Source organism: Crinia signifera, chromosome 4 (assembly GCF_055691185.1).
Source record: "Crinia signifera chromosome 4, ASM5569118v1, whole genome shotgun sequence".
Taxonomy (NCBI): domain Eukaryota; kingdom Metazoa; phylum Chordata; class Amphibia; order Anura; family Myobatrachidae; genus Crinia; species Crinia signifera.
This window is the reverse complement of record NC_139220.1, coordinates 79,621,334-79,647,360: the sequence shown is the minus strand read 5'-3', so window position 1 is coordinate 79,647,360 and position 26,027 is coordinate 79,621,334. Positions and strand designations below refer to the sequence as shown.

At 45.2% G+C, this 26,027-nt stretch overlaps 1 protein-coding gene across 13 annotated transcripts in view; it reads right to left on the bottom strand.

Annotated features, from left to right (window-relative positions):
- TENM2 (teneurin transmembrane protein 2) overlaps positions 1-26,027 on the bottom strand; it is a 2,252,147-nt gene that overhangs the window by 206,025 nt on the left and 2,020,095 nt on the right. For all 13 annotated transcript variants that reach the window (XM_083181867.1, XM_083181872.1, XM_083181875.1 and 10 more), the window contains one exon: positions 25,413-25,514. In XM_083181867.1, the coding sequence (XP_083037993.1) occupies positions 25,413-25,514 (102 nt within the window). The remainder of the gene's footprint in view (positions 1-25,412; positions 25,515-26,027) is intronic.

The window sequence follows — 26,027 nt, the reverse complement described above, 5'->3', positions numbered from 1 at the left end:
TACCTCCGCCTCCCCCCTCTGTCTATCTCTTCACTGGCTCCCCATTCCTTTCCGAGTTCTCTTTAAACTCCTCACCACCACCTACAAAGCTCTCTCCTCCTCCACCGCTCCTTACCTCTCTTCACTGATCTCTATCCACACTCCCTCCCGTCCTCTTCGCTCCATCACTGACCGCCGACTGACCTCTCACCTAATCACCTCCTCCCACTCCCGTGTCCAAGACTTCTCTCGCGCTGCCCCCCTGCACTGGAACAACCTCCCGCCACCCATCAGGCTTTCTGATTCCCTTACCTCCTTCAAGCGCTCCCTCAAAACCCACTTTTTTCGACTAGCCTATCCCTCCTCCTAACCTCTTTTGATCCTCTTATCCTGCCTCCGTTCCCCTCCGTTCCTACTTATCCTATTGTTTTTCGTTCGTCCACCCACCTATTTTTAGTATGTTAACTCTTATGAGTAGGGCCCTCCTTCCTCACGTACTCACCCTACCTCTTTACCTCACCTGTGCTCCTGTCCTGTTCTTCCCTTCCTCTACTTCATCTTTAGTCTCCTTGACAATTTTGACACCTACTTCTGAACTGATGCTGATTTTAGTTCTACCAGCTATACCCCCATTTATACTGTATTTTTCAACACACCCTGTACGTTACCTCGTCATTTTTTTTTGTTTGCTATGTACGGCGCTGCGGACACTTTGCGGCGCCATATAAATAAACGTACTACTACTACTACTACTGTGTGTCTGCTGTGAAATAAAGCATTAAGCTATTAGGATGCTGCTGGCCTGCAGGGATAGATTGCACTTTATGTAAGCACTCACCTGTTGCATAGACCAGTTGCCTCCTAGGACAAGTGCTACACTGTATTTATTGAACATATAGCATGGAAGCTACATACAGTAACTGTCCTGCTGTACATCACCAAGGTGTCCTTAATTGCATCTACAGTGCACCCTACGAATAGCAAAAGCTGGCGTTCAAAGTTAACCTACAGTATTAGTCCACAGTGAGCTGATACTGAAGTACTGAAGAACAGATCCCATTAACCCCAAAAAATGGTTCAACAGTATGGGCTGTATTCAATGCTATTTTGCGAGCTGTGACTGTGAGCAGTGCTGACTGCTCGCTGTCACAGCTCGCATGGTCAGTTTTCAACCGACCCCCCTGCACACGCCATTTCCACTTCGCTGGGTTTTTACAGCAATGTGGAAACGGCATGTGCGGCCGCTAAAACAGCGAGGCTCGCGGCTAAATGAAGCGGGCTCCTCTGACAATGAGGATTCATCCCCTCAGAATGATGAATATGGTGAGCGGCAGGAGTGGGGGTTAAACGTAACGCTTGTTTTTTGTTTGTTTGCGGTTTAACCGCCCTCGCCCGCCGCATTGAATATGGCCCTATGTGTTGTGTTTTAGCGGACAAGTCAGTTTGGTGGGTAGAAAGGAGGTGGTTCAGGTCCCTCTAAAAAAAAATGATGGCTACGGTTTTAAAAATTAGATTAAATACAACAAAATAAAGGATTTTGAATTCACTAATTTCCATTTTAACAATGTACGTCATGTTTTGTACTCAGTTTAGCAGTTTAATGAGAATTTTGCAGATGTTTACAATGTAAATTTAAGCTTAGCTGCTCATTTTCATTTTAAAGTAACTTTTTTCTTTCTTTATACAGTATGTTGTTTTTTAGATAAATTCTTCAATTAAAGGGGTGTTATTTATTTTTGGCTTAATTTCAAACTGTAGGATGAAATTTTTAATGTCTTAAACTGCAGTAAAAAGTTGTATTTAAGGTACATTTCAAGACAACTCATTATATAAACATCACTATCATAGATGAACCGAAAAATATATAATAATTATAATAATAATAATAATGTTATTTATATAGCACTTTTCTCCTAATAGGACTCAAAGTGCTTGTATTAGCCTTTTACAGCACAAAATACAAAACAAACTTAACAACATAACAAGGGACATTAGTGAATTGCTTAGATGAACAGGAAAGTCTTGAGTCTATTTTGAATGTTTCCAGAGTGGAAGCATCTCGAACTGAGTGGGGAAGTGAGTCCCATAGAGTTTGAGCCACAGCGCTGAAAGCTTGACCCCCAGATGAATTCAGGGAAATTCTGGGTACTGTTAGTATTCCTTCATCAACCGATCGCAGTAATCGAGTGACACAATAAGGGATTAGAAGCTGCTGCAGGTACTTTGGGCCCTGGTCATGTAAATACAGTGTGTGTGGGGGGGGGGGATTCAACTGTTGGTGAAGCCCAGCCAAATGAGAACCGCAATAGCGTGCTAGGGCAGCCCAATCCTACACATACATGTTTGCTGCCCCATATGGTAACAAGCACTGTAATTCAAATTATGCATTGGCTGGCTGGGCAAAAGAGTGCAAGATGGGGTGCTGGCGATGGCATTTAAGTAATGGATATTTGGACCCATTACCCAGAATTGCATTTCCCCAGTGTCTCAAGATAAACTTTTTTTTTGTAAAATTTTTAGGACTTCTATATAATTGGCGAATGTTGTCACCAGAGGCATTGCCTGTAATCAATACACTACAGTAGGGCAGCTGTCCTCCAATTGTTCTTGTTGCATACTAGAAAAATGCTTTATCCTTACTATATTTTCTAATTTTGGTAATTTGTTCTTCCCCTTAATCTTCGGTGTATTTCCAAAACTGATTATTTTGTATTTTTTTTTTGTCTGAATCTGGCACTGCAAGCCCGAGTGCCCATGTTGGAACCTGATAGGCTTATCACTCGGTGGCATCAGTGATGTACGTTTTGTCAGCCAGACCCTTCTGGTGTACGCATTATGCACAATGTATAAGTATTACAAAAACACAGTAAAACAAGCCCTGGAAAAGTCACCTATATTGTAACTGTCTCCTGCAGTTATCATAGAGCAAAACAAAGCAAAATAACTATTTTCATGAATACACATGTAGGGGGAATTCAATTACAGGAGAAGAAACATCAGGAGCGAAAAATGTCTGCTTTTCATGATTTATCCAGATGTTTCTCCAATATTGTTTTCTATTAGATCACTCAAAAAGAAACTAAATAAAAACCACAGGTTCAGTAAAACCAGTTTAAAGGTGGTATTCAGTCGGTACATCCTGACAGCTGTGACCCATTTCATTTTGCTCAACCGTAAATCGCCAGATGGGATTCCCATGTCCCTGTCACACGCAGCCGCGGCGGTGCGCGGCGGGCATATTACTCACCCGTTCGCGCCCGCCGTCGGCTAGCGTGTAGTGGTCTCCGGGTCAGCGGCAGCGGGCAGCGGCAGTCTGGTGGGCAGCAGGCAGCGTGGGACGCTGACAGGTGTAGCAGAGTGTGCTGTAATGGTGCCGGGAGGCCGGCGTCGCCATCTTGGTTAAGGGCAAATAGCAGATTGGCCCAGGTCTGAGGTTTCCGCCCCTACTGACCTGACAGCCAATGGCAGCCGCCCTCTTGGGATATAGGGGATCTGCCTAGGGCTGTTCAGTGTCAGTACAAAGAGTCTCCCGAGGCGTTCACAGCTCCCAGCTGACTCCGGCTCTCTGACTCACCTCTCCTGACCTTGGTGCCTTGCTCGTGCTCTGTGGCTGGTCTAGGTTACTGCTTAACCCCATCGCTGCCAGGCCTCTCCACAGTCTGGCCTCTTCCTGTATCCCTGAGCTTCCTGGCCTAGCTCTTCAAGTCTCCTGCTTCCAAGCAATTCTGCAATCCTCATTTCATCATTCATCTTCTTCCAGTCTTCAAGGATCCTTCATTTACCATCAAGTACATTCTCTTTCCGGATCCTCTTATTCTTCAAGACCCCTGCCTGTCGTCCTGGGCTATTGAACTGTCATTATTCAAATGAACTTTCTTCTTCTAAAAGTGCCTTGCTGGCTCAAGTATTATTTACCACTAACTGCCACTTAAAGAAAGTATTCAAGTGTGTATTGTTTCCATTGATGAATTCTATTATTAAACCTGCACGATTTAATCCTTCCTCCTCTGGTCCGTCTCCGGTTGCTACACACCACACGACTTCATCCAGCCCTTCAGTTGTGACAGTTTGTACTGACCCGATGGAGTCGGGTGTTGAACAGGCTTCCATGGCGGACGTCTTTCAAAGCATCGTGGTTCGTCTTGAACAAGTGGAAACTACCCAACGCCAAGTGGCTCAGTTTCTTCAGGCCTTGTCCCCGCCCCAGGCGGCTCCCTCAGTGTCGGTGGCTCCCGCACCAGTGATTCCAGTTCCTGTTTCCACACCAGGATCCGTAGTTCCTCATCACATGCAACTGCCAACTCCCAGCAAGTTTGATGGTTCACCAAAGGGATGCCGTGGGTTCCTGAACCAATGCGATGTTCATTTCACCCTGCAGTCGTCTCACTTCCCAACCTCCAAGGCAAAGGTGGCATATATTGTGTCTCTCCTGGCAGGGTCAGCTCTGGACTGGGTGTCCCCTCTCTGGGAACGCTCTGACCCCTGCTCAATGACTATGAAGCTTTCATTACCTCTTTCCGTCGCATCTTCGACGAACCTGGCAGAGTGTCTTCTGCCGCCACTGAAATCCTGAGGATTCGCCAGGGTAGCCGATCTGTGGGACAGTATGTTGTGCAGTTCCAGACCCTGTCCTCTGAATTAAAATGGAACGAAGAGGCTCTCGTCTCCGCCTTCTGGAATGGGCTGGCAGGTCGTATCAAGGATGAATTAGCTACTCGTGACTTTCCTGCTACCTTGGCCGAGCTCATCTCCCTGTGCAACAAAGTAGATCTACGGATGCAGGAGCGCCAACTAGAGAGAAACCGCTCCGATCGCCTCCGCCCTCGCTTTACCACCAATGTTGTTCCCGTTCCTAGATCAGGTTCTTCCACAACTACACCCCCTGATGAACCCATGCAGATCAATCGCTCTCGGCTCTCCTTGGAAGAAAAGTCCCGTAGACGACGGGAGAATCTTTGCATGTACTGCGGTTCTTCCGCCCATTTGCTGTCCTCTTGTCCATTGCGTCCGGGAAACGGACGCTCCTAACCTCCCAGAGGGAGGCCCGGTTAGGAGTTCTGCTTTCATCTCCCTCCTCAACTGTTTCCACCATTCCAGTTACCCTTGTGTGTCCTCAAGGGAAAATCAAAGTCCAGGCCCTATTGGATTCCGGAGCGGCAGGAAATTTTCTTTCTTCTTCCTTCGTCTTTCAACACTCCTTGACAGTACAACCCTTGGTCCATCCCCTGGTTCTCACTGCAGTGGATGGGAGTCGTATTTGTAGTGGGCAAATCACCCTTCAAACCAATCCAGTGACAGTGCTAGTCGGTGCTTTACATCAAGAGACTCTAGAGTTTTTAGTCCTTCCTCAGTCATCACACCAGATGGTCCTGGGCCTACCATGGCTCGCTAAACACAATCCTCATATTGATTGGACCAGCATGGAGATCAAAGCATGGGGTACGAACTGTCTAACCACTTGCATGCCTCGTATCCTTCCACTCAATCAAATTAATCCTCAAGAAGGAGGTCCCAGTCTTCCAGCTTCACCCGTGTCTATACCCACACCATACCATTCTTTTTCTGATGTGTTCAGCAAGGGAGGTGCCGATACTCTGCCACCTCATCGTCCTTGGGACTGTCCGATAGAGCTGATACCCGGGAAGTTCCCACCGCGGGGCCGTATCTACCCCTTATCTCTACCCGAGACCAAGGCTATGTCTGACTACATTCGTGAGAACTTGAATAAAGGCTTCATTCGTCCATCCACTTCGCCAGCTGGAGCGGGGTTTTTCTTCGTAAAAAAGAAAGATGGAACTCTCCGGCCATGTATAGACTATAGGGGCCTAAACGATATCACTGTCAAGAACCGCTACCCATTACCCCTCATCACCGAACTCTTCGATAAGATCAGAGGGGCTTCTATTTTTACCAAACTGGATCTGAGAGGAGCATACAACTTGATCCGAATTCGTTCCGGTGACGAGTGGAAAACGGCTTTCAACACCCGAGATGGCCACTACGAATACCTGGTGATGCCATTTGGTCTTTGCAATGCCCCGGCCGTCTTCCAACAGTTTGTAAACGACATATTTCGGGACTTACTGTATCATTCCATCGTGGTGTATCTCGATGATATCCTCATCTTCTCCCCTAACCTCCATCTCCATCGTCAAACCGTCTCTGAGGTCCTGCGGCGTCTACGCCAAAATCAATTATTCTGCAAGCTAGACAAGTGCGTTTTCGAGGTCACTTCCATTCCATTCCTTGGCCACATCCTCACCAGCACTGGGATAGAGATGGACCCAGAGAAAGTAAGAGCCATCCTAGACTGGACAGCGCCTACCACGCTCAAAGGCATTCAGAGGTTCCTGGGCTTCTCAAATTATTATCGTCGCTTCATCCGGGACTTCTCCACCCTTGCTGCACCCCTTACTGCTCTAACCCGTAAGGGAGTAGATCCAAGTCAGTGGCCACCCGAAGCCTCTCTAGCCTTCCAACAACTAAAGAATGCGTTTGTCTCCGCTCCAATCCTTCTTCAGCCAAATCTCGACAAACCCTTCATTCTCGAGGTGGACGCATCCTCAGAGGGAGTCGGGGCAATCTTGTCGCAGAAAGGGGAGGACCAGGAACTTCACCCTTGTGCCTTCTACTCCAAGAAGTTTCTTCCAGCAGAGAAGAATTACCCCATTGGGGAGCAAGAGTTACTGGCAGTCAAGTCAGCGTTGGAGGAGTGGCGGTACCTCCTGGAGGGGGCACGACATAAGATCACTGTATACTCTGACCATAAAAATCTCTCTTTTCTCAAGCACGCCCAATGCCTTTCTGCTCGTCAAGCCCGCTGGGCCATGTTCTTCGAACGATTTGATTTCCAGATCAGATTCAGACCCGGGTCGATGAATGCCAAGGCCGATGCTCTTTCACGCTCTTTCGAGACTCCGGCAGACCTTGAGACTCCTCCTCGACCCATCCTCGATCCTCTGGTTTTTGCTCAAGTTACGGTCCAACCTTCACCTCCTCCGGGCAAAACCTTTGTTCCCCTCAATCTTCGCAAGAGAGTGCTGTCCTGGGCACACGCTTCCCGTTTCGCAGGACATACTGGTGCACAGAAGACCCTAATGTTTCTATTACGTTCATATTGGTGGCCCACCATTCGTCGAGATGTAACCAGCTTTGTCGCCTCCTGTGTAAAGTGCGCCCAGCATAAGTCCTCCAGAACGTCTCCTGCCGGTCCTCTTCTACCTCTAGCCATACCCACAGAACCATGGTCCCACTTGTCTATGGACTTTATCTGCGAACTTCCTCCCTCCAAAGGGCATACGGTAATCTGGGTGGTAGTTGACCGGTTCTCAAAAATGGTGCACTTCTTCCCATTGAAAGGCCTCCCATCCGCTCCAGTTTTGGCTCAGCTCTTCATTTCCACAATCTTCAAACTCCATGGGTTGCCCAAAGAGATTATATCTGACCGTGGAGTGCAGTTTGTTGCAAAGTTTTGGAGGGCCCTCTGTTCCGCTGTACAAGTCAAACTCAAGTTCTCCACCGCTTTCCACCCACAAACCAACGGGCAGACGGAACGCGTCAACCAAGACTTGGAAGCCTTCATTCGCTTATTCGTCTCTTCTTCTCAAGACGACTGGGTAGACCTTCTGCCTTGGGCGGAATATGCGCACAATAACTCTTATCATTCATCCTCCGGCACCACTCCCTTTTTTACTGTTTTTGGCAAACATCCCCGATCTCCAGATTTCTCAGACTTATCTTCTTCCGATGTTCCTGCAGCTGCTGCTTCCTTACAACGGTTTGCGAAAATCTGGTCAGACGTTCATACAGCTCTCCTCAAAGCATCCGCTCGATACAAAAGGATGGCGGACAGGAAAAGAAGAGCGGCTCCCAAATTGAAGGTTGGGGATCGAGTGTGGCTGTCTACCCGCCACATACGCCTTCGGTTACCATCTATGAAGCTGGCTCCCCGGTTCATCGGGCCATTCCCAATCACTCAAGTTATTAACCCTGTCGCCTACAGACTTCAGCTTCCTTCTTCCCTGAAGATCTCAAATTCTTTTCATGTGTCTCTTCTAAAGCCCTTGAGATTGAACTTATATCAGAAGAAGGTGCCCAAACCGCCCAAGATTGGCTCAGAGAAAGAGACAGAGTTCGAGGTGAGGCGCATCATCGACTCACGTTGTCGCAATGCCCATCTGCAGTATCTGGTAGAATGGCTTGGTTTCGGTCCTGAAGAGAACTCCTGGGTTGATGCTGCAGATCTTCATGCTCCCCGTCTGGTGAGGCAATTCTTCCAAAGGAACCCACACAAGGTGCGTAGGTGCCCTGGGGTCACCCAGAAAAGGGGGGGTACTGTCACACGCAGCCGCGGCGGTGCGCGGCGGGCATATTACTCACCCGTTCGCGCCCGCCGTCGGCTAGCGTGTAGTGGTCTCCGGGTCAGCGGCAGCGGGCAGCGGCAGTCTGGTGGGCAGCAGGCAGCGTGGGACGCTGACAGGTGTAGCAGAGTGTGCTGTAATGGTGCCGGGAGGCCGGCGTCGCCATCTTGGTTAAGGGCAAATAGCAGATTGGCCCAGGTCTGAGGTTTCCGCCCCTACTGACCTGACAGCCAATGGCAGCCGCCCTCTTGGGATATAGGGGATCTGCCTAGGGCTGTTCAGTGTCAGTACAAAGAGTCTCCCGAGGCGTTCACAGCTCCCAGCTGACTCCGGCTCTCTGACTCACCTCTCCTGACCTTGGTGCCTTGCTCGTGCTCTGTGGCTGGTCTAGGTTACTGCTTAACCCCATCGCTGCCAGGCCTCTCCACAGTCTGGCCTCTTCCTGTATCCCTGAGCTTCCTGGCCTAGCTCTTCAAGTCTCCTGCTTCCAAGCAATTCTGCAATCCTCATTTCATCATTCATCTTCTTCCAGTCTTCAAGGATCCTTCATTTACCATCAAGTACATTCTCTTTCCGGATCCTCTTATTCTTCAAGACCCCTGCCTGTCGTCCTGGGCTATTGAACTGTCATTATTCAAATGAACTTTCTTCTTCTAAAAGTGCCTTGCTGGCTCAAGTATTATTTACCACTAACTGCCACTTAAAGAAAGTATTCAAGTGTGTATTGTTTCCATTGATGAATTCTATTATTAAACCTGCACGATTTAATCCTTCCTCCTCTGGTCCGTCTCCGGTTGCTACACACCACACGACTTCATCCAGCCCTTCAGTTGTGACAGTCCCGCCTGCCAATCAGCAAAACGGGGGCATGTCCGCGTAAACAGATGTGGATTGTCGAGATCCAGCCGTGATCACGACAATTCACAGCCATTATCGGCAAAACGGGCCAGACAGCTTTTAAAGTCGGACTTGTTCTGTCGATCTGCCTCTTCAATGCTGTCGGGAAAGATCATTAAATAAGCGCCTGCCGCTATTTCCCCTGTCAGAAATAGCGTCCGGGATTGAATACCCCCCTTAGCCTGAAGATGGGGCTGTTTTCGGGGATTTGTTTTGCTTGCCGGAAGTGGGAAAAACATAATTGAATGGCAATTACCTGCATGATTACATCTCATACTGCCATAAACAGCTGTGAAAATAATATCTTACTAAGATACTACAATGGCCATTTTTGGACATACAGTACTTCCATGCAGAGAAAGGCAAAGATAGGATAGAAACAATAAAACCTCATGTAATATAACAGATAATGGTTCTAACTCACAGATGTACAGTATGCAAACCTGATGATCATCTATATAAATATATGTCTAGTGACTGTGAGTCTCCGAAACACTGCCATCTGCTGGCAGAGAGTGAAACTACATCTCTTTCTCACACTGCACAAACACAGAAGGTAGCAGACCTGCTTTCTAAGCTTTTGCTTTGAGCGGGGTTACTAGTATATGTATATCTCTGATGATGTGATATCTGCAACTACTTAGTTGCCCTCCAGCGCATGTGCACATCTCATTCTGCAGGCAGTACCCTGGATGCTGCAGTCTGACTTATAGGCTTCGTCCAATGGGGGTACAGCAGGGGCAGCAACAGGCAGGGTCGTAGAAAGAAATGTCATGTCAGTCCTGTTTTCTGGGCGTGCTGATGCCAGTGGCTACGAGCTTGGACACACCCTCATTGGCTTTAGCAGCTTGAATTCCCCGGTCATCTCTAGTTGCCGGAAGGTTACTAATATGATTGATGGTCCCACAAATGATCAGAGGATGGGATTTTGGAGGCTGTGTGATTTGTATTCATCTCTGAATCAAGCCAAGGTCATGGTGCTATATTATAGGTCAAGTGATTATACAAAAGGACATGGAACACAGAAGAATGTGTTATCTATATATTTCACAGTAAGTGGTGCGTTATGTTAATAATATTCTAGTTAACAGCCTCTCAAATGGACACCAAGGATTATAGAAGAGGAGAAGGGTGGGGGGGTAGCTAAGCTACTCACACAGGAGCTACCAGGTATCTGCTGCTGGGGCTCTGTTGTTCTGAGCAGGTACTGTAGGTGTGTGTGTCATTAACCTTTGAGATATATATATATATATGTATATTATTTAGATGCTGTAAAGTATATCTGTAATGGGCTGGCTACCATCTCATGATGAAGCACATGTGTTATATTACCACTGTAGATATGTTATATTCCAAATCTGCATGTCCCCCCGGCATAACCGAGACCAGTGACTTATAAAATAGCATGCAAGGCATGAATTCATTGTATTCGTTTTCAGGCAAGTCTCTCATGTACTCAACAAATGGCACTTCACCAGCATAAACCTGCTACCATTATAATATTATCAGCAGACTGGTTATGACACAGTCCATGCATCTTCTGATAATTAAGGTATATTTATCATTGGTGGCAGTGAGGAGCTGGGAAGGATTGTTCCATAGAGGCACATATGACTGGGATATCGGCTCTGATAAAACACTGCTGTAATGAAGAGGTTTGCAGTAACGTGATAACTATCTCTATCACGTTGCTGCCTGCTCTAAACCTGTGCAAGTTCAGTAGCAAGGCCACATATACCTACGCAGTATCAATCTACATGACATGTTATTATTGTGGTTGTGCACAGTATTAATATGCAGTACCATTTTTAGCGGCAGGTGAGCGTGAGTACATCGACCCCAGCCTCTCCACAAAGGCTAAGCCAGTCCCAGCCAAGCCTGATAAGGCTGATACTGAAACATCACTTTCAGTGCATTCAGCTTGGATCTGTGTATGAGGCTCAGGCAAGGCCAAGTATATACATGTGTGTGTGTGTGTGTGTGTGTGTGTGTGGAGGGGGGGGGGGGAATTCAATACAGTATATTATATACAAAATAACTGTTACAGTCTCTTTGGTACTTGTTTCCTAGCACGGCCACACCGATTTCCATCGGGGTGGTCGTGTCGGAAAAATCACGTGTGTCGCATCGCATGCGACCAAATCGCATGCGATGCGACCGACGCAATTTTTTAATTGAATCAAAATGTGAATAGGGTCCCTGGGACCCGATTTTACATTTGATTCAATGTAAAATATTCCCTACACCCCCAATTTGACACCCTCAACGCCACCCCATGATTGACGCCAACCCGAAGCGTGGCGAGCGTAGCGAGTCCGCGAGGGGCGGCGGTACGCATCCTCCGACCTTTTCATTCCCCTACTATCCACGTCGGCGTGGAGTTGAGAATATAAAGTGTGGCGAGCGCAGCGAGTATACGACCCAGCGAGTATACGACCCATTGTATATGACCCAACGATGGGGCCATATACAATGTGAAATGGGTCATATTGGCCCATTTCACATTGTTTCCTATGTGAGATGGACTTAATCAAGTCCATCTCATCTTGTGCCATTATAATGGCACAAGACCGACGCGATGCTCCCGATTTCAATGTTAAAAAAATATTTTAACATTGAAGCCTATAGCAAAATCGTGGGCATCGCGTCGGTCGCATCGGGGGCCAAGTTAATGGCCGCGACCGACGCGATGCCTGCGATTTTGCCTTTGCCGGCAAAATGGACCTGATTTCAAAGGAAATCAGGTCCATCGCGGGCATCGTGTACCTTAACTTTAAGGTGCATGATGCCCGCGATTGTAGCCATACTAAGAAACAAGTACCGTCTCTTTTAAAAGTTGGATAGGTTAAGGTGCCCATACATGGTACAATGGTGCTGTGCGATGCGCGCTCCCGTGGGCATCCCATCGCACAGCACATAAAGACTGTGCATCCCGTGCTTTTAGTACTAGATTGCATTGTATCTAGTACACAAAAGTACGGTGCTGTAGCACATTGTATGCTTTTTGTACTAGATGCTATGCAATCTAGTACTAAAAGCACGGAGTTCATCGCACCGTGTATGGACACCTTTATATTTTATATAATATTACAGATAATACTAAATTTAGTAGGAAACTGAATAAAATGTCTGGGGTGAGGGGGCCGCAATATATATTTTTTGCCCTGGGAGCCATATTGTCTAGAAACTGCACAAATAAGTTTCCACAAGTAACATGCACTGGACATATAAAAGCTAGGCATTGATTGGTTGCTGTAATATTAGTGTATATAAGCACCAATTATCACTGTTGGCAAGTATTGCTGTATGTAACTGTAATAAGATGTTTGAAACAATAGCAAGTTTGATACAAACAAATGACAGCGGGCTGGATGTAATGCAGTGTGAGACTGGCAGGCCATGAGGTGTTGCCTTGAAAATGACTGCCCCTTTAAAAAAAAACTCAGAGTTTGGCTGGCATCCCACACAGCCGCCGGTCTCACACTACATTACATCCAGCCCAAGGATTATTATAATTTAAGGTTCACACAATACCCAACAAAATGTGTGTTTGACAAGTTGATGTTATTTATATGGGTATATTTGCACAGGTTATAGATACAAATTGTATGGGTACAGACCTTTTGGATATAATCAATCAAATGTATTTTTTTATTCACTTTTAACTTTTAAGCAGAATTTCACCGACTGAAATTTTTTTTTAACATAAAACTGTATATGAGGGGAGTGTAAAATGTAGGAAATTTCCCATGGATATCAAATACAATATATACATATATTATTATTATTATTATTATTAATGCTTCAAAACTGTATTGACTTCTAGCTTCTCATCAGGTATGTTGGATAAAAAAGCTTTGTGATGAATAAAGGTGACTGATACAAAATCAGGGAAGGATTTATAGAAGAGACAGGAGCTGCACTCGCCACGCAGCGGGCCCGGTGCCTCGCTACTCTCGGCACACTAATTTATTCTCCCTCCGGGGGTGTCGTGGACACCCCCGGAGGAAGAAAGTGTCGGGATTTCAGCGGTCGGGATTCCAGCGTCAGGATTCTGAACGCCGGGATCCCGACCGCCGGGATTTACACTGCATCCCCCCCACACTGCACCTATATATTATACTCACCCCTAGAATCTCTTGTCTGTGCTGCACAAATAATTGGAAAAATAGGGATGTGGATGACATCCCATATAATCTCTGTCTGCACAGTACAGAAATCTCAGGAAACCAGGCACAGGTGCCATGATCCCGAAATCCTGTAGCACAAAACACAAGAGACCGTGTGTGAGGTATTCAGAACAATAGCCCTGACTGACATAGGAGAATTTTCCTCCCGATTTGCGGTTGCATTTGAGTAATGAAAAAGGGTGCCGCGTGTACCCAGGCATCACTGAAACTTTCTGTATCAACTTTGCCATGTCCCTAAATATGTACAGACTTACAATATGATATATGAATTTATGCATTATATGTGATTACTACCGTGCACAAATTTGTGGAAAATATTATACTTGCTACATTTTAAGCTTCAGCCTGTGTGTGTACATATATACATATTAAGTGTCCTTGTCTTCAATACAAGAGCTCATAAAAAATGTATAGAGTACATCATGGTTCAATACTGTCATAAAGAATAAATATTTCACAAGCATCTTACACAGGACTGTATGATACTGCTTCATGTAGAGGTGCACTACCGAATAACAATGTTGTCATGATAGATTCCTTTTAAAGTTTTTGCAGCCAAAAGTCAACTTGTGGAAACTTTTCAAAATGATCGGGGAATGTCTGCAGATTTTACAGAGCTTTAACCCTGTGTCTAGATTTCTCTGTTTAAAGGGGTGCACACATGGTGCGATTTTGGCAGGCGATTTTGACTAGAATCAGTGGTTTGCAAACTATGTGCCGTGGCTTGGTGGACTTGCGGGGGTGCCCTGGATTGGCCAATTAAAATAATTTATGACCAATGCAATATGCAAATTGTGGACAAATAATAACACATCCTGTCCAGTACCACATACCTGACCAAAAGGATGAGATATTAACATAATTTACTTAATTTTATATTTTTTCAGATTTTATCAATGAAAAACATTTGGCCTAGTGGTGCCGCGAAAAAAATGATGATACTCATGTGTGCCATAATTCAAAAATGTTTGGGAACCTATGGACTATATAGTGAAAATCACCTATAAGTTTAGCCAAAATAACATGGCTTTAAACATGCAGCCGATCCCGATGCGATGCCCCGTGAAGTCATAATAGACTGTGGAGGCAAGGCAATTTTTAATAGATCGCAGACTATTTTAGTGAGCAAAAACCGCCAGGGCACCTTGTCAAAACCGCTTAGTCAAAATCAGCCACTAGCAAAAATCTCATGGTATGTATCCGCAAATACAGATCAAGTTGTTGACTTGGCTCTGAATTCCCCAGATCTCAATCTGATTAAGCATCTGTGTGATGTGCTAAAAAAATAAGTCTGGGCCATGGACGCTCCACCGTAAAACTTACAGGGCTTAAAGTATTTGTTGCTAATTTCTTGGTGCCAGATACCACAGGACACCTTCAAAGGTTTTGACGGGTCAGAGATGTTTGGGTGGCATGAGAGGGACCTACACAATATTAGGCAGGGGTTTTATTTTTAATGCAGCGCATTCCATATTCACATGGGTGAGCCACACCAACTGCCAGTGCGTCCCGCAGCATTTGTGGTGGCAGTTGGTGTAACTCCCCTATGTGAATTTGGAATGCGCTGCAGTCACAGCCCTGCATCTGCCACTGGTGGTTACTATTAATATTCCCCAGTTTTGAAGTATGCAGTACATTCATTTCATGAAGCCTATTTATTAGATTGAAATGCATTGAAAAGTACTTCATGTACTTCCTTAAAACATCCTGGCAGCCACGTATCATTCTGACAAATGAAACAAAAATACACTATGTATCTCACTTTAATATTTGTTGGCACATACAGAGGTTTTATTTCTAAGGCAGCGGTTTCCAAACTGGGTGTCAGGGATACAGCCGCACAACCCTGTCCACCCCCACATAACTAAATGTAATGGGCCTACGAATGTCTAGTTACGCCTCTGGCCAGACTTATAGGTGTCTGTGCAAATTGGGCATTTCACAAACATCCACGTAAGTGAATTGTGTGCCTTTAGGTGTTTGTAGACAATGTATGGGATGTCCTCATACATTATTGCTGCAGTCCCACCAAACAGCCCATTCTCGGCACACCAGGTCCCATGGAACTCTGCTAGTACTGGCAAACTGTGCTGATTAATTGGATATTAAACACTTGAACAGTGTGTATATTAATAATGTAGATTTATGTGAGATTGAATCTAAATCTGAATACTATGGCTGTGGCTTTTGGTCACCAAGTTCCATTGTGCTTTATATATAGACTCAGCCACACACAGATATACAAGTGTCACATATCAAATTACTCAGCCTCCTGGTGCATCCTAGCCCCATCACAATGTTACTAAGATACATGGTACAAAAAAAAAGACACCCAGCCTTAGCAGAGTCACCCCAAACTTGGTGGCTGACTCGTAATTGCATGAGGACTCTGCAGATAATTGCCTGAAAGAAGACAGAAGACAGCAATACACACAATTTCCCAAACAATAAATGCGGAAGTTCTTTTCTTGCTGATCACATCTATAATTACCGCCCGTTTTATTGCATTGGCGTGACCCACCATTGCAAATAAACTTGAAAGTATTTATAAATTCAACTTTACAAAACTTTACTACTGTACGTTTAACAATGTTCACTTCATTGTTGCTTAAATGTGAGCAGATTTGAGGAAGCGGTGCCAGGGAATGCTCGTTTTTCACACTCTGTATACGGAGAAAATTTGTCCCTGATCATTAACTGCCTATTGCACCATCACACATCACAAAACACGAATTGACTTAATGCAGCCCTCCAAATCCATATAACTGGAGTTCAGAATGAATTAGTGCTCTATGATGGAATGGTTCTGCGTATCCTCCTTTTGATTTTAAATGACAGTATGACAGACATACAACATAGCAACCTACTGCAGAGAGAAACACAGTGTAATCCTTATCAGTTATAAACATTGTCTCCACAAAAGGGAATATATCAATCAAACGCTTCCTGAGACACAAAGCGGATCCTTTAAAGTATATCATTATGGAAATGTTTAGACTGTGTTGTTCTCTCATTTTAAAGCACTCAAGGATGCCTCATGGTGTGATGAACAGTACATAAATATAATTTGTTCCTGCTCAGTGCTTTTACACAGGGGACTCTTCTGCACTTGAAGGACATTAGAATGTATTCACTGTAGTAAGAGTTGTTTTACATACACATCTCTGCATTGAAGCCTGCTTGATGAACGCAGCCATCTGTTGAATCTGGTATTTCACAAATGTGCTAATAATTAGCGATAATTGTAATATTAATATCACCAAATGCACAAGATCAGCATTGTATTTCTAGAAGTGAAAAGTACACAGAATATTGCAGCATGGTCGGCCCCAGATGCAGTCGCTTTCTCTCTGCAATCTTTATTTTCCTGCACTGATTGTACAATGATTTGTTAACTTTGGATATGGTTACACATGACAGATACCTGATCAGCTAGCACAATGGGGTAAGTATACCTGTCAGAAGGTGAAGGCTCTTGTTACTGGGGATTTCTCAGTCATAGGTCTTGTTTGCACTCATTTCAATATAAGAAAGAAGTTTCTTTTAATGGGATACGGTCCTTAGGTCAACAAGCATTGGGTCGACACCATTAGGTGGACATGCAGAAAGGCCAACATGGGTCTAGGTCGACATGGGGGTAGGTCACCAGGTCATTAGGTCGACACAAGCATTAGGCCGAAATGGGCAAAGTCGACAGTCAAAATGTCGACATGTTTTTTTGTCCACTGTTTATTGAGCCGACAGGCAGTATTTCATGCCGTACCATCCACTAGGACGTGGTGTGATAATAAAATAGTGTGCCCGAAGCATGGCGCACAGAGCGAGCCATGCGAGGGGACACGGTGCTACGTTTTTAGTGTCGATATTTGGGTAAAAAAAACTGTGAAAACCCCATGTCGACATTTTTACTGATGATGAATTTAGAAGATGATGAGGAGAGGGTTACAGGAGAGAGATGTGATAGGGAGACATAGGAGAGGCAGTGGGTGACAGGAAAGGTTGATGTGGAAAGTAAGTGGGTGATGGAGAGAGAGAGATGGGAAAGAGATGGAGCAGGTTATAGAGAGACAGAGAAAGGGAGACAGAGAAAGTATTAGAGAGACAGGGAGCGAGAGACAGATGGAGTGAGAGAGAGTGTGAAAGGGAGCAATGGAGAGATATTGGGAGCAAGAGATACAGGGAAAGAGACAGGAGGTGAGAAAGAAAGGAAGTGAGACAGACAGGGAGCAAGATAGAAAGAGACAGGGAGCGAAAGTGACAGGGAGTGAGAGAGAGAGAGACAGGGAGCGAGAGTTACAGGGAGCGCGCGAGAGAGAGACAGGAAGGAAGAGAGAAAGAGGGAGTGAACGAGAGAGACAGGGAGTGAGCGAGAGAGACAGGGAGAGAGGGACAGGCAGAGAGGTAGTGAGAGAAAGACAGGGAGAGATAAAAATAGGAAGAAAGATGGAAAAAAAGAGATAGATGGGGAGCAAGAGAGAGAGGGAGCGAGAAAGACAACCAGAGAGGAAGTGAGAGAGATACAGGGAGCGCGAAAGAGAAAGAGACAGGGAGTCTGAGAGCGATAGAGTAAGAAAAACAGGGCTAGAGAGACAAGGAGTGCAAAGGAGACAGGAAGTAAGACAAAGATAGGCATGAGAGAGAGAGAGACAGAGATGAAGTGAGATAAAGAAATTGGGGGAGGGAGAGAGTTGAGTGTGCACAGCAGTGGTGTCCTGATGCCCATTGATGAAATTACCCCAATGACAGTGAAGGCGTTTATGTGCCCCTGGCTCTCCACTCTCAGGAGTGCACAGTAGGGATGTGTTGTAGTCCCTTCATGCTGTGTGGGATACACACCAGCATGGTCTCCTTTCTCTATGCTGCGTGAGACTTCCAGGTGCCAGGATCCGCAATAGGTGGTCTTCCACAGCATAGATACAAGAGACCATGCCTGTCTTTCCTAAATGATAGGGGAAGCATGTGCATTGGTGCCCCCTGAATCTGCCAATGCATACAGTAGTGTTAATTCTAACATCCTGCACCTGTCACAACCCGTGCAGTTCCTCTTTATTAGTCTAGTTCAGTAGTAGCCAACCCTAGCCCTCGAGAGCTACCAACAGTTCACATTTTCCAGACAACCTGCTGCACAGCTGCATTCATTAATCACTGACACATTTGAAAAGATACACAGATGGAGCTAATTAGCTCACTTGTGATTCTGTGAGAAGACCTGCAAAACATGCACTGTTGGTAGCTCTCGAGGACTAGGGTTGGCTACCCCAGGTCTAGTTCCTCTTTCCTGACCGGGGGTGTTGCAGTCTGCTTTGGTGCTTCAAGCACAGTCTGATCTGTATCTCTGTGCTGAGATACAGACCAGAGTGTACTGTATGTACCAGAGCAGAGAGCGACACCCCAAGCAGGAAAGAGGAACTGCACGGTTTGTGACAGGTGCAGAGTGCTAGACTGAACACTACACACAGTACTCAAAGTCAATCATTAAAGTACATAGGACAGGCACAGAACTGCTACATGTTTTCTATACTATAGTTTGATTGCTCGTAATAATAACAACGGAGGATTATAAGAATAAGAATGTATTTGTTAAACACAAGCAAAATACATTTACATGAATCAGTAGGAAGTATAATGACATACAACAGCGAAAAGTTGTATTTTACTCAAATTTGAGATATTTGCAGCAAAAATAGTTACGCCTTAAACTTTCTTGTAGCATCAAACTGTGATTAATAGCACAGCTAAAGAGTGAGTGGTTCTGCAGAGCAGGCTCATTTTATATAAATTACACTTTATTCCGAAATCAGCAGTGCAAGTTTAAATGTACTGTATATTCTTTAGAGGACAAGAAGAAACAAATGTTTCACTGTTGTGCAAAATGGCTACAAAGTTACTTTCATTTTGAATATTTATTTAAATATTAAAATAAATCTTCATGGTCAGTAAACCTAGTAATTGCTAATAAAGGGCACAGTTCCACTATTTTACCAAATTTAGATACACTGCGTGACATTCCATTGCCTGTCGTTACACTGATCTGCTGTGTACTTTTAAAACTGGTCAAGTCATAATAAACTGGAGAGCTGGAAGGCTATATGGCCATTTACAGATGAATGACAGTTTAGCTGAGTTGATCTGAAAACCAAACATTCTTACTGTTTAGGATTTTGGCAGAATGCTGCTGGTTTGAGCAGCTCAAAACAAATTTGTAAAATAAGCAGTGTGAGCCAATTAGAATGCTGGGTTGCAAAGGGACCCAAACAATACGGTAAAATAACCAACTGGGGTGAAGGGTGGTTAGAGATGACTGAGGTCAGCCTTGAGCTGCCTGATACGGAATCATCCTAAAAACAAAGTGCAGTTGGAACTTTTTTAACTCAAAATAGTACTGTATGGCCCTTATTCTGGTTCACTCGCAAAGGCAAAGGCCTTCTCAAATAGACAAACCATGTGCACTGCAGGGGGGGGGGGCAGATGTAACATGTGCAGAGAGAATTAGATTTGGGTGAGGATCTATATTGATCTATATTGCAGTGTAAACATAAAGCAGTAATGGATCTCAGCATCCTGAATGGTAGATGGTTCTGACCGACATTCACTGTATAGAAGCCTATGAAAAAAATGCACATGACCGCAGGAGGGGCATCTTTTGATTTTTTCTTCATTTGTTCCTGTTAATGGATAGTTAGGGATCCCTGTACATTTGTGTTTGGAATGTCTGATACTTTCCCTCGAGCGCTCCACTTAGTTAAGCTGCCATGGTACATAACTTGGTGTCCCTTACACCAATAATGGAATTGCAATAAAAAAGAAATTGTGTAAGGACCACTAGCTTATTCACACATAAATAAATGTATTTAAAAAACATCAAACATATGACATCAAATAAGGTCTGACAAAACATGAGTTAAAATCAAGTTGAAAAGAAACCGGGGGGTCCCTGTTACACTGTTAGCTGCAGTCGTCCCGGTGTGTTTCGAGCTAATAAGCTCTTCCCCAGACTTGACTAAGAGCTTATTAGCTCGAAACGCGTTGGTGGGACTGCAGCTAACAGTGTACCAGGGACCTTCCCAGACTCAGCCTTTGGAGCAGGTTGCATGCTTCATCCACTCTGTATACATCCCACATTTGGCACTAATCCTTAATCTGGGTAAGGCACATCCCGGTTTCTTTTCAACTTGATTTTAACTCATGTATTGTCAGACCTTATTTGAGGTCATATTTTTTATGTTTTTTAAATTAAAATAAATGTGAATAAGTTTAGCGCCAGTGGTCCTTACACTTCTTCTTTTTGATTGCAGTCCCAGTACATTTGTTTGCCCAGGGCCTACAATGCTGTTTAGATGGCCTTGGCTGATAATGCTACTGCTTTACATGATTAGCACTGTCATCAGTGCCGCCAGGACCTGGTAAAAATGGGTGTGACAAATGGGAGGGGCTTTGTCAATGGGAGTGGGCATGGCCATGCCCCATTAAAAAATATCACGGGTGTGGCTTGCCGACAGTCCAGCGGGTGGAACACCCGCTCTGGGAGAGAGAAGACAGGCTAGTGCTGCAGCTGCTTCTCTCCTCTGCTCAGCACACAGCACTGACCAGCGGCTTTCTGCAGTGGGGGAGGGGGCGTGCGATTTTCCTTTTCCACATCAACATCTACAATTATTACTTTGCAAAAATTCCTTATGTATCAATCATTCCCCAACCTCAGATATTTTAGGCTCATTTGAGTAGGTTCACCTTTATCTTGTGTTTTTATGTTACTGTATTTAATTTGCTTTTTTTATGTACAGTGCTGTAAATATTCTGGCATTTAGAAATTATGGACACTAATAATACTATATGAAAACACAATACTGTGTGGTAAGTAGAAAATAGTTTAAGGAAAAAATAAATATTTTGTGGTGAGCAATTATGTATCTATAATTGGCACATTGTTTGCAGTGCTCGATGGCACCTGGGTCCAGGGGGACCCATGCTGCCCAACCTGCAACCATTTCTTTAATACTTACCTTTCCATAATCCAGATGGGAACCCACAGTATTGCAAAATCAAAGAAAAATTGACACAGTGGCCATTTTCAGTGTATTGTGCATGCACAGTAGGGATATTAGTGTGGAAATGGCTGCCACATGGACCATATACTTTGGCATAGTTCCAGAGTCTGCTAGTGCAGGGGTCCTCAAACTATTTTGCTCTGGGACCCCATCAGACAATAAAAATTATTACAGGACCCCAGCAAGTTACTTCAGAAGGTCATCACATCACATGTGTAGTCAGCAGACAGCACATACTGTACATACAGCATAGTGGAGGCACAAAATGATGGTAAGAGTCTAACATAACAGACAATTCAACAGATGTTTCAGACTCCTTGAATCACTGACTTAGATTAGAAAAGTCATCAGCCTGATGGTCAGCAACATAGAGTAGCGACCCCATGATGAGCAGGTCGGGATCTACTTTGGGGACAGGACCCACAGTTTGAGAACCGCTGTACAGGTGCTCAGGGCACTGAGCAGCACTGCAAGCAGTAAGAGAGGGGAGGGGACTCCGAAGGAGACTGCACACAAGCCCTCCCCTCAATTGATACATGCCTGGTGGGACATATAAAATAGTTTGTGGAAAACATAAAATACATTGTGGAAAGTATAAAACAGTTGGTGGAAAACATTATATAACTAGTGACAAGCGTGAAATAGTTTGTGGTAAACAAGACAGTCAGGTCTTAGTAATCCTAAATAGCCAGACACATTTTATATTTAGAGGGGAAAGTTGACAGGACCAATTATAGGGCTGTAACACTGATGCCACATAAATCAATTGTATCTCTGAAAGAACTCTCCTAGGCAGATCTGAGTGGTGCAAGTGTAATCTTGGCTATCTTCCAGCCACTGAATTTGTAGGCTCAGGTATTTACTACCATTGCTTGAGTGTCCTATAATGTGTTAAGTTGTGTATACTTTCTTGATGCATTCTTATGTCTATAATAAACAATGGCAATACTTATTTTTGCATTCCCTGTCTGAGAATGAGAGAGAATTTTGGAAGTTCCACAGCCATTTACTGTGCTATAATCACCTATCACTCACTTTTGGATAGAGGTTGTATTACTACATATAGATGCATATAATTCCTGATAGTACTGCTGCCATTGTTACAAATCACGGCATCTTCTATGTACCGTGGCTGATGTGTGGTCAAGGATTAGGTCTTTTGATAAATGTTGCTTCAATGAGGGGCTACAATTTTGTTAAGAACGAAGTGACATTGGCAACATATTTTGTTGTCCTCCCCCATGCCAGATGTCTCGCCAGTACCCACAAAAATTCTAATAGAAAATGATATGATACTGTGAAGATCAATACATCACCTAATTATACTGTATAATAATTATTACAACAGTGTCTCTTATATATTTGGCCAGAACGGTCAGTCTGTGACTGTGTGTACACACAGACGCGGAGTCATACACAGTCTTACATAATTATTATAGGTGCCGCAGGGCACCAAAAGAAGTGACCCATCATGTGCACACATCCCCACGCACATTATGGGTCATCCACCCCAACACACAACTACTATATACAGGGGAACACATACCGACATCCTCTGACGTCGCCGCTGGAGGTGTGCCCTTACTCCAATTAGGGGTGTGCCATCATGTAGTGCACCCCTCCCATGCAGACGCCGATAGACGTGGGAGGAACCGCTGCCCTCTCACCATTCGCTCACTGACAACGCTTGCATAACGCCCATGACTGCTGTTGGCCCCTCAGACCTCCCTCTGTGCAGCACTCCGGGGGTCTCCTGTACAGTGCAGGCCGCCGCAGCCACTCAGCGCACGGATGCTGAGTCGGCTGTCCCCTGGCACTGCGCATGGACAGCCTTACTGCGCAGCCTTTTAGCCGCACGCCAGCAGCAGGAGGAGAGGAGTCTGCGGGGGGCAGGGAGGGGGGGGGGGGGCGTGTAGTATAGACAAAAAACAGATGTGAACTTTGTAAGTCCCCAGTTGATGGACAGGGGCCATGGATCCTAGAAACTATAGGTAAGATGAGGAGGTCAAGAAGCTCATGGTTGTGGGGAGATGGGATTATGTGGGGGCCCTAAAATATCAGTGCACACAGCAAAAATATTTCTCTTGCCACCCCTGGCTGCTGCCTGAGCTGCCGTTAATAAATGCAGCGCACACATGCTCCTGGTCTCCTGTCCAGCCGCTAACTCACAACACTACTAACCTCACACACTTCTGTCCTCCTGCCCTGGATAGCGCTGGCACATCACCCCCTGACCCTTCACCAGCAAACACACCCTGTATCCCTGCACCCCCCACCCACCCCACCTTCAACCACCCATCCCAACCTTGCACCAGACCCATACCCACCCAAGGCATCCCCCTTTCCGCCTCTGCACTGCTGCATGTAAACCCGCCAAATCCCCACCGACAGTACACACGCACCCATCTGTCCACCACAAATCCCACCAATAAACACCTTCCCCCACCCATACCACCACCACCTGCAACTCACCCACCCCCTCGATCCCCGCACCCAACCACCCCACAGCACCCATCCCACCCTTACACCTGACCCTCACTCACCTAACATAGCCCAACCTGCAACACCACCTCACCCGCACCTCCACCATCCACAACACCAGCCCATCCACCTCTGTACTGACAAATATTCACACCACAACCAACCACCTTAACACACCTATCCCACCCTTGCACACCACCCTCACCCAACCAACGCAACACCACCTGCTACTCAAAAACCCCATGTATCCCCGCAACCCACACACACCCCATCTCCAAGTACCTTCCACCACCAATCACACTCTTGCACCTAACCCTCACCCACCCAACGCAACACACCACCACTACCTATAACACACACCCATCCACCTCTCTACTCACATATATTCTCTTCAAGGGCAACTTCATTACAACTTATTTCAGGTACTTGTTTCCTAGTATGGCGCCCATCATATGCCATTGCATACCACTAATTAAGGTATGCGATGGGACCCGATTTTTGGGTCCTAAGAGCCGAACTGTAGAATTTTAATATCGCGTGGCATCGCATGCCATTACAATGGCATGCGATGCGATTTTTAATTGTACAGGCACCCTGATGGGTGATTACTGTGTTAAATGCACCCCCATTGTTAACGCCGCCCCCACTATCAACGCCAACCCGAAGCGTGGTGAGCGCAGCGAGCCCGCGAGGGGTGGCGGTACGCGTCCTCCGACCTTTTCATACCCTCTCTATCCACGTCGGCGTGGAGTTGATTTTATATAGTGTGGCGAGCACAGCGAGCGGACGCGGAATACATGTGAAGTAATCCGCGTCCCCTCGCGGGGCTCGCCACGTTTCGGGCTCGGTGGCTCGCCACACTATATAATATCAACTCTACGCCGACGTTGATAGTGGGGGTATGAAAAGGTTGGAGGACGCGTACCGCCGTCGCTCGCCACGCTTCGGGTTGGCGTTCATAGTGTGGGTGGCGTTAACAATGGGGGTGCATTTAACATAGTAATCACCCATCAGGGTGCCTGTACAATTAAAAAATCGGGTCTGATCGCATCGCATGCGATCGGGTCGCATGAGATGCGATGTGATCAAAACGATGGCATAAGATGAAAATCGTGGGCGCCGTGCTAGGAAACAAGTACCTTATTTCACACAATAAACACCTTCACAGGTTAAGGGGCGGAGCCCATTATGACGGTGTGAAGAGCGCACGTAGGGCGCGATGAATCACCTAGTACTATAATAATTAACTAATTATTTTGCATACATTTTGTATCTCATTGGGGATAGCCACCTTAGTTTCAACAGTACAAACCCATGCTGAGGTACTTAATGTAACCCAAGGAACATAAATTTACTTCTCAAACATTATTTACATCTGGAAACTTTCTGGAATCTAAACCTGCTAAAAAAACAGGTACTGTAGTAGCTGCTAAGATTTATAAACATGGCCGCACAAGTACCTTTTGCACAATCTGCTCCATGGAATCCTGGAAAGCAATGGCAGACTCCTGACACACATTCCCCGTTCCCATCACAATTCCGAGGGCAATCCTGAACGGAATCTTGAAAAGAAAAAATATATATGTATGACACTCACATTCAGAAAATATTAATATGAATGCAAAGAAAGCAAAGTCACTTTAGTATATTGTAATATAACAGTAAGGGACTGATTCTAAGTTGTACACAATACGCACACATTGCCGCTGTTCATGTACTTTTATTCTTTGCAACTGAGCATGTGCGAAAAAGTCTGAAAACTCCTATGGTGCATGCGCTACCCTGACTGTATGTGCGGAGGCGCTGTTGTAATTCATTCAAATGGTATCAGAAGCCTGATAGAAAAGCAATGGCTCTTTCAGTGGAAGTATTATGGGATTATGGGGGATGTTTCAATGTAAGCAGCTATATACAATATATTTATTTATTTATTTATTTACAGTTTCTTATATAGCGCAGCAGATTCCGTTGCGCTTTACAATATATGCAATATATATCTCATTTTGTTCCACAGAAAATCATACAGCTGGGTTATAGAAGCGCCTTGAGTCCTGTTGGAGAAAGTGCGCTATAAA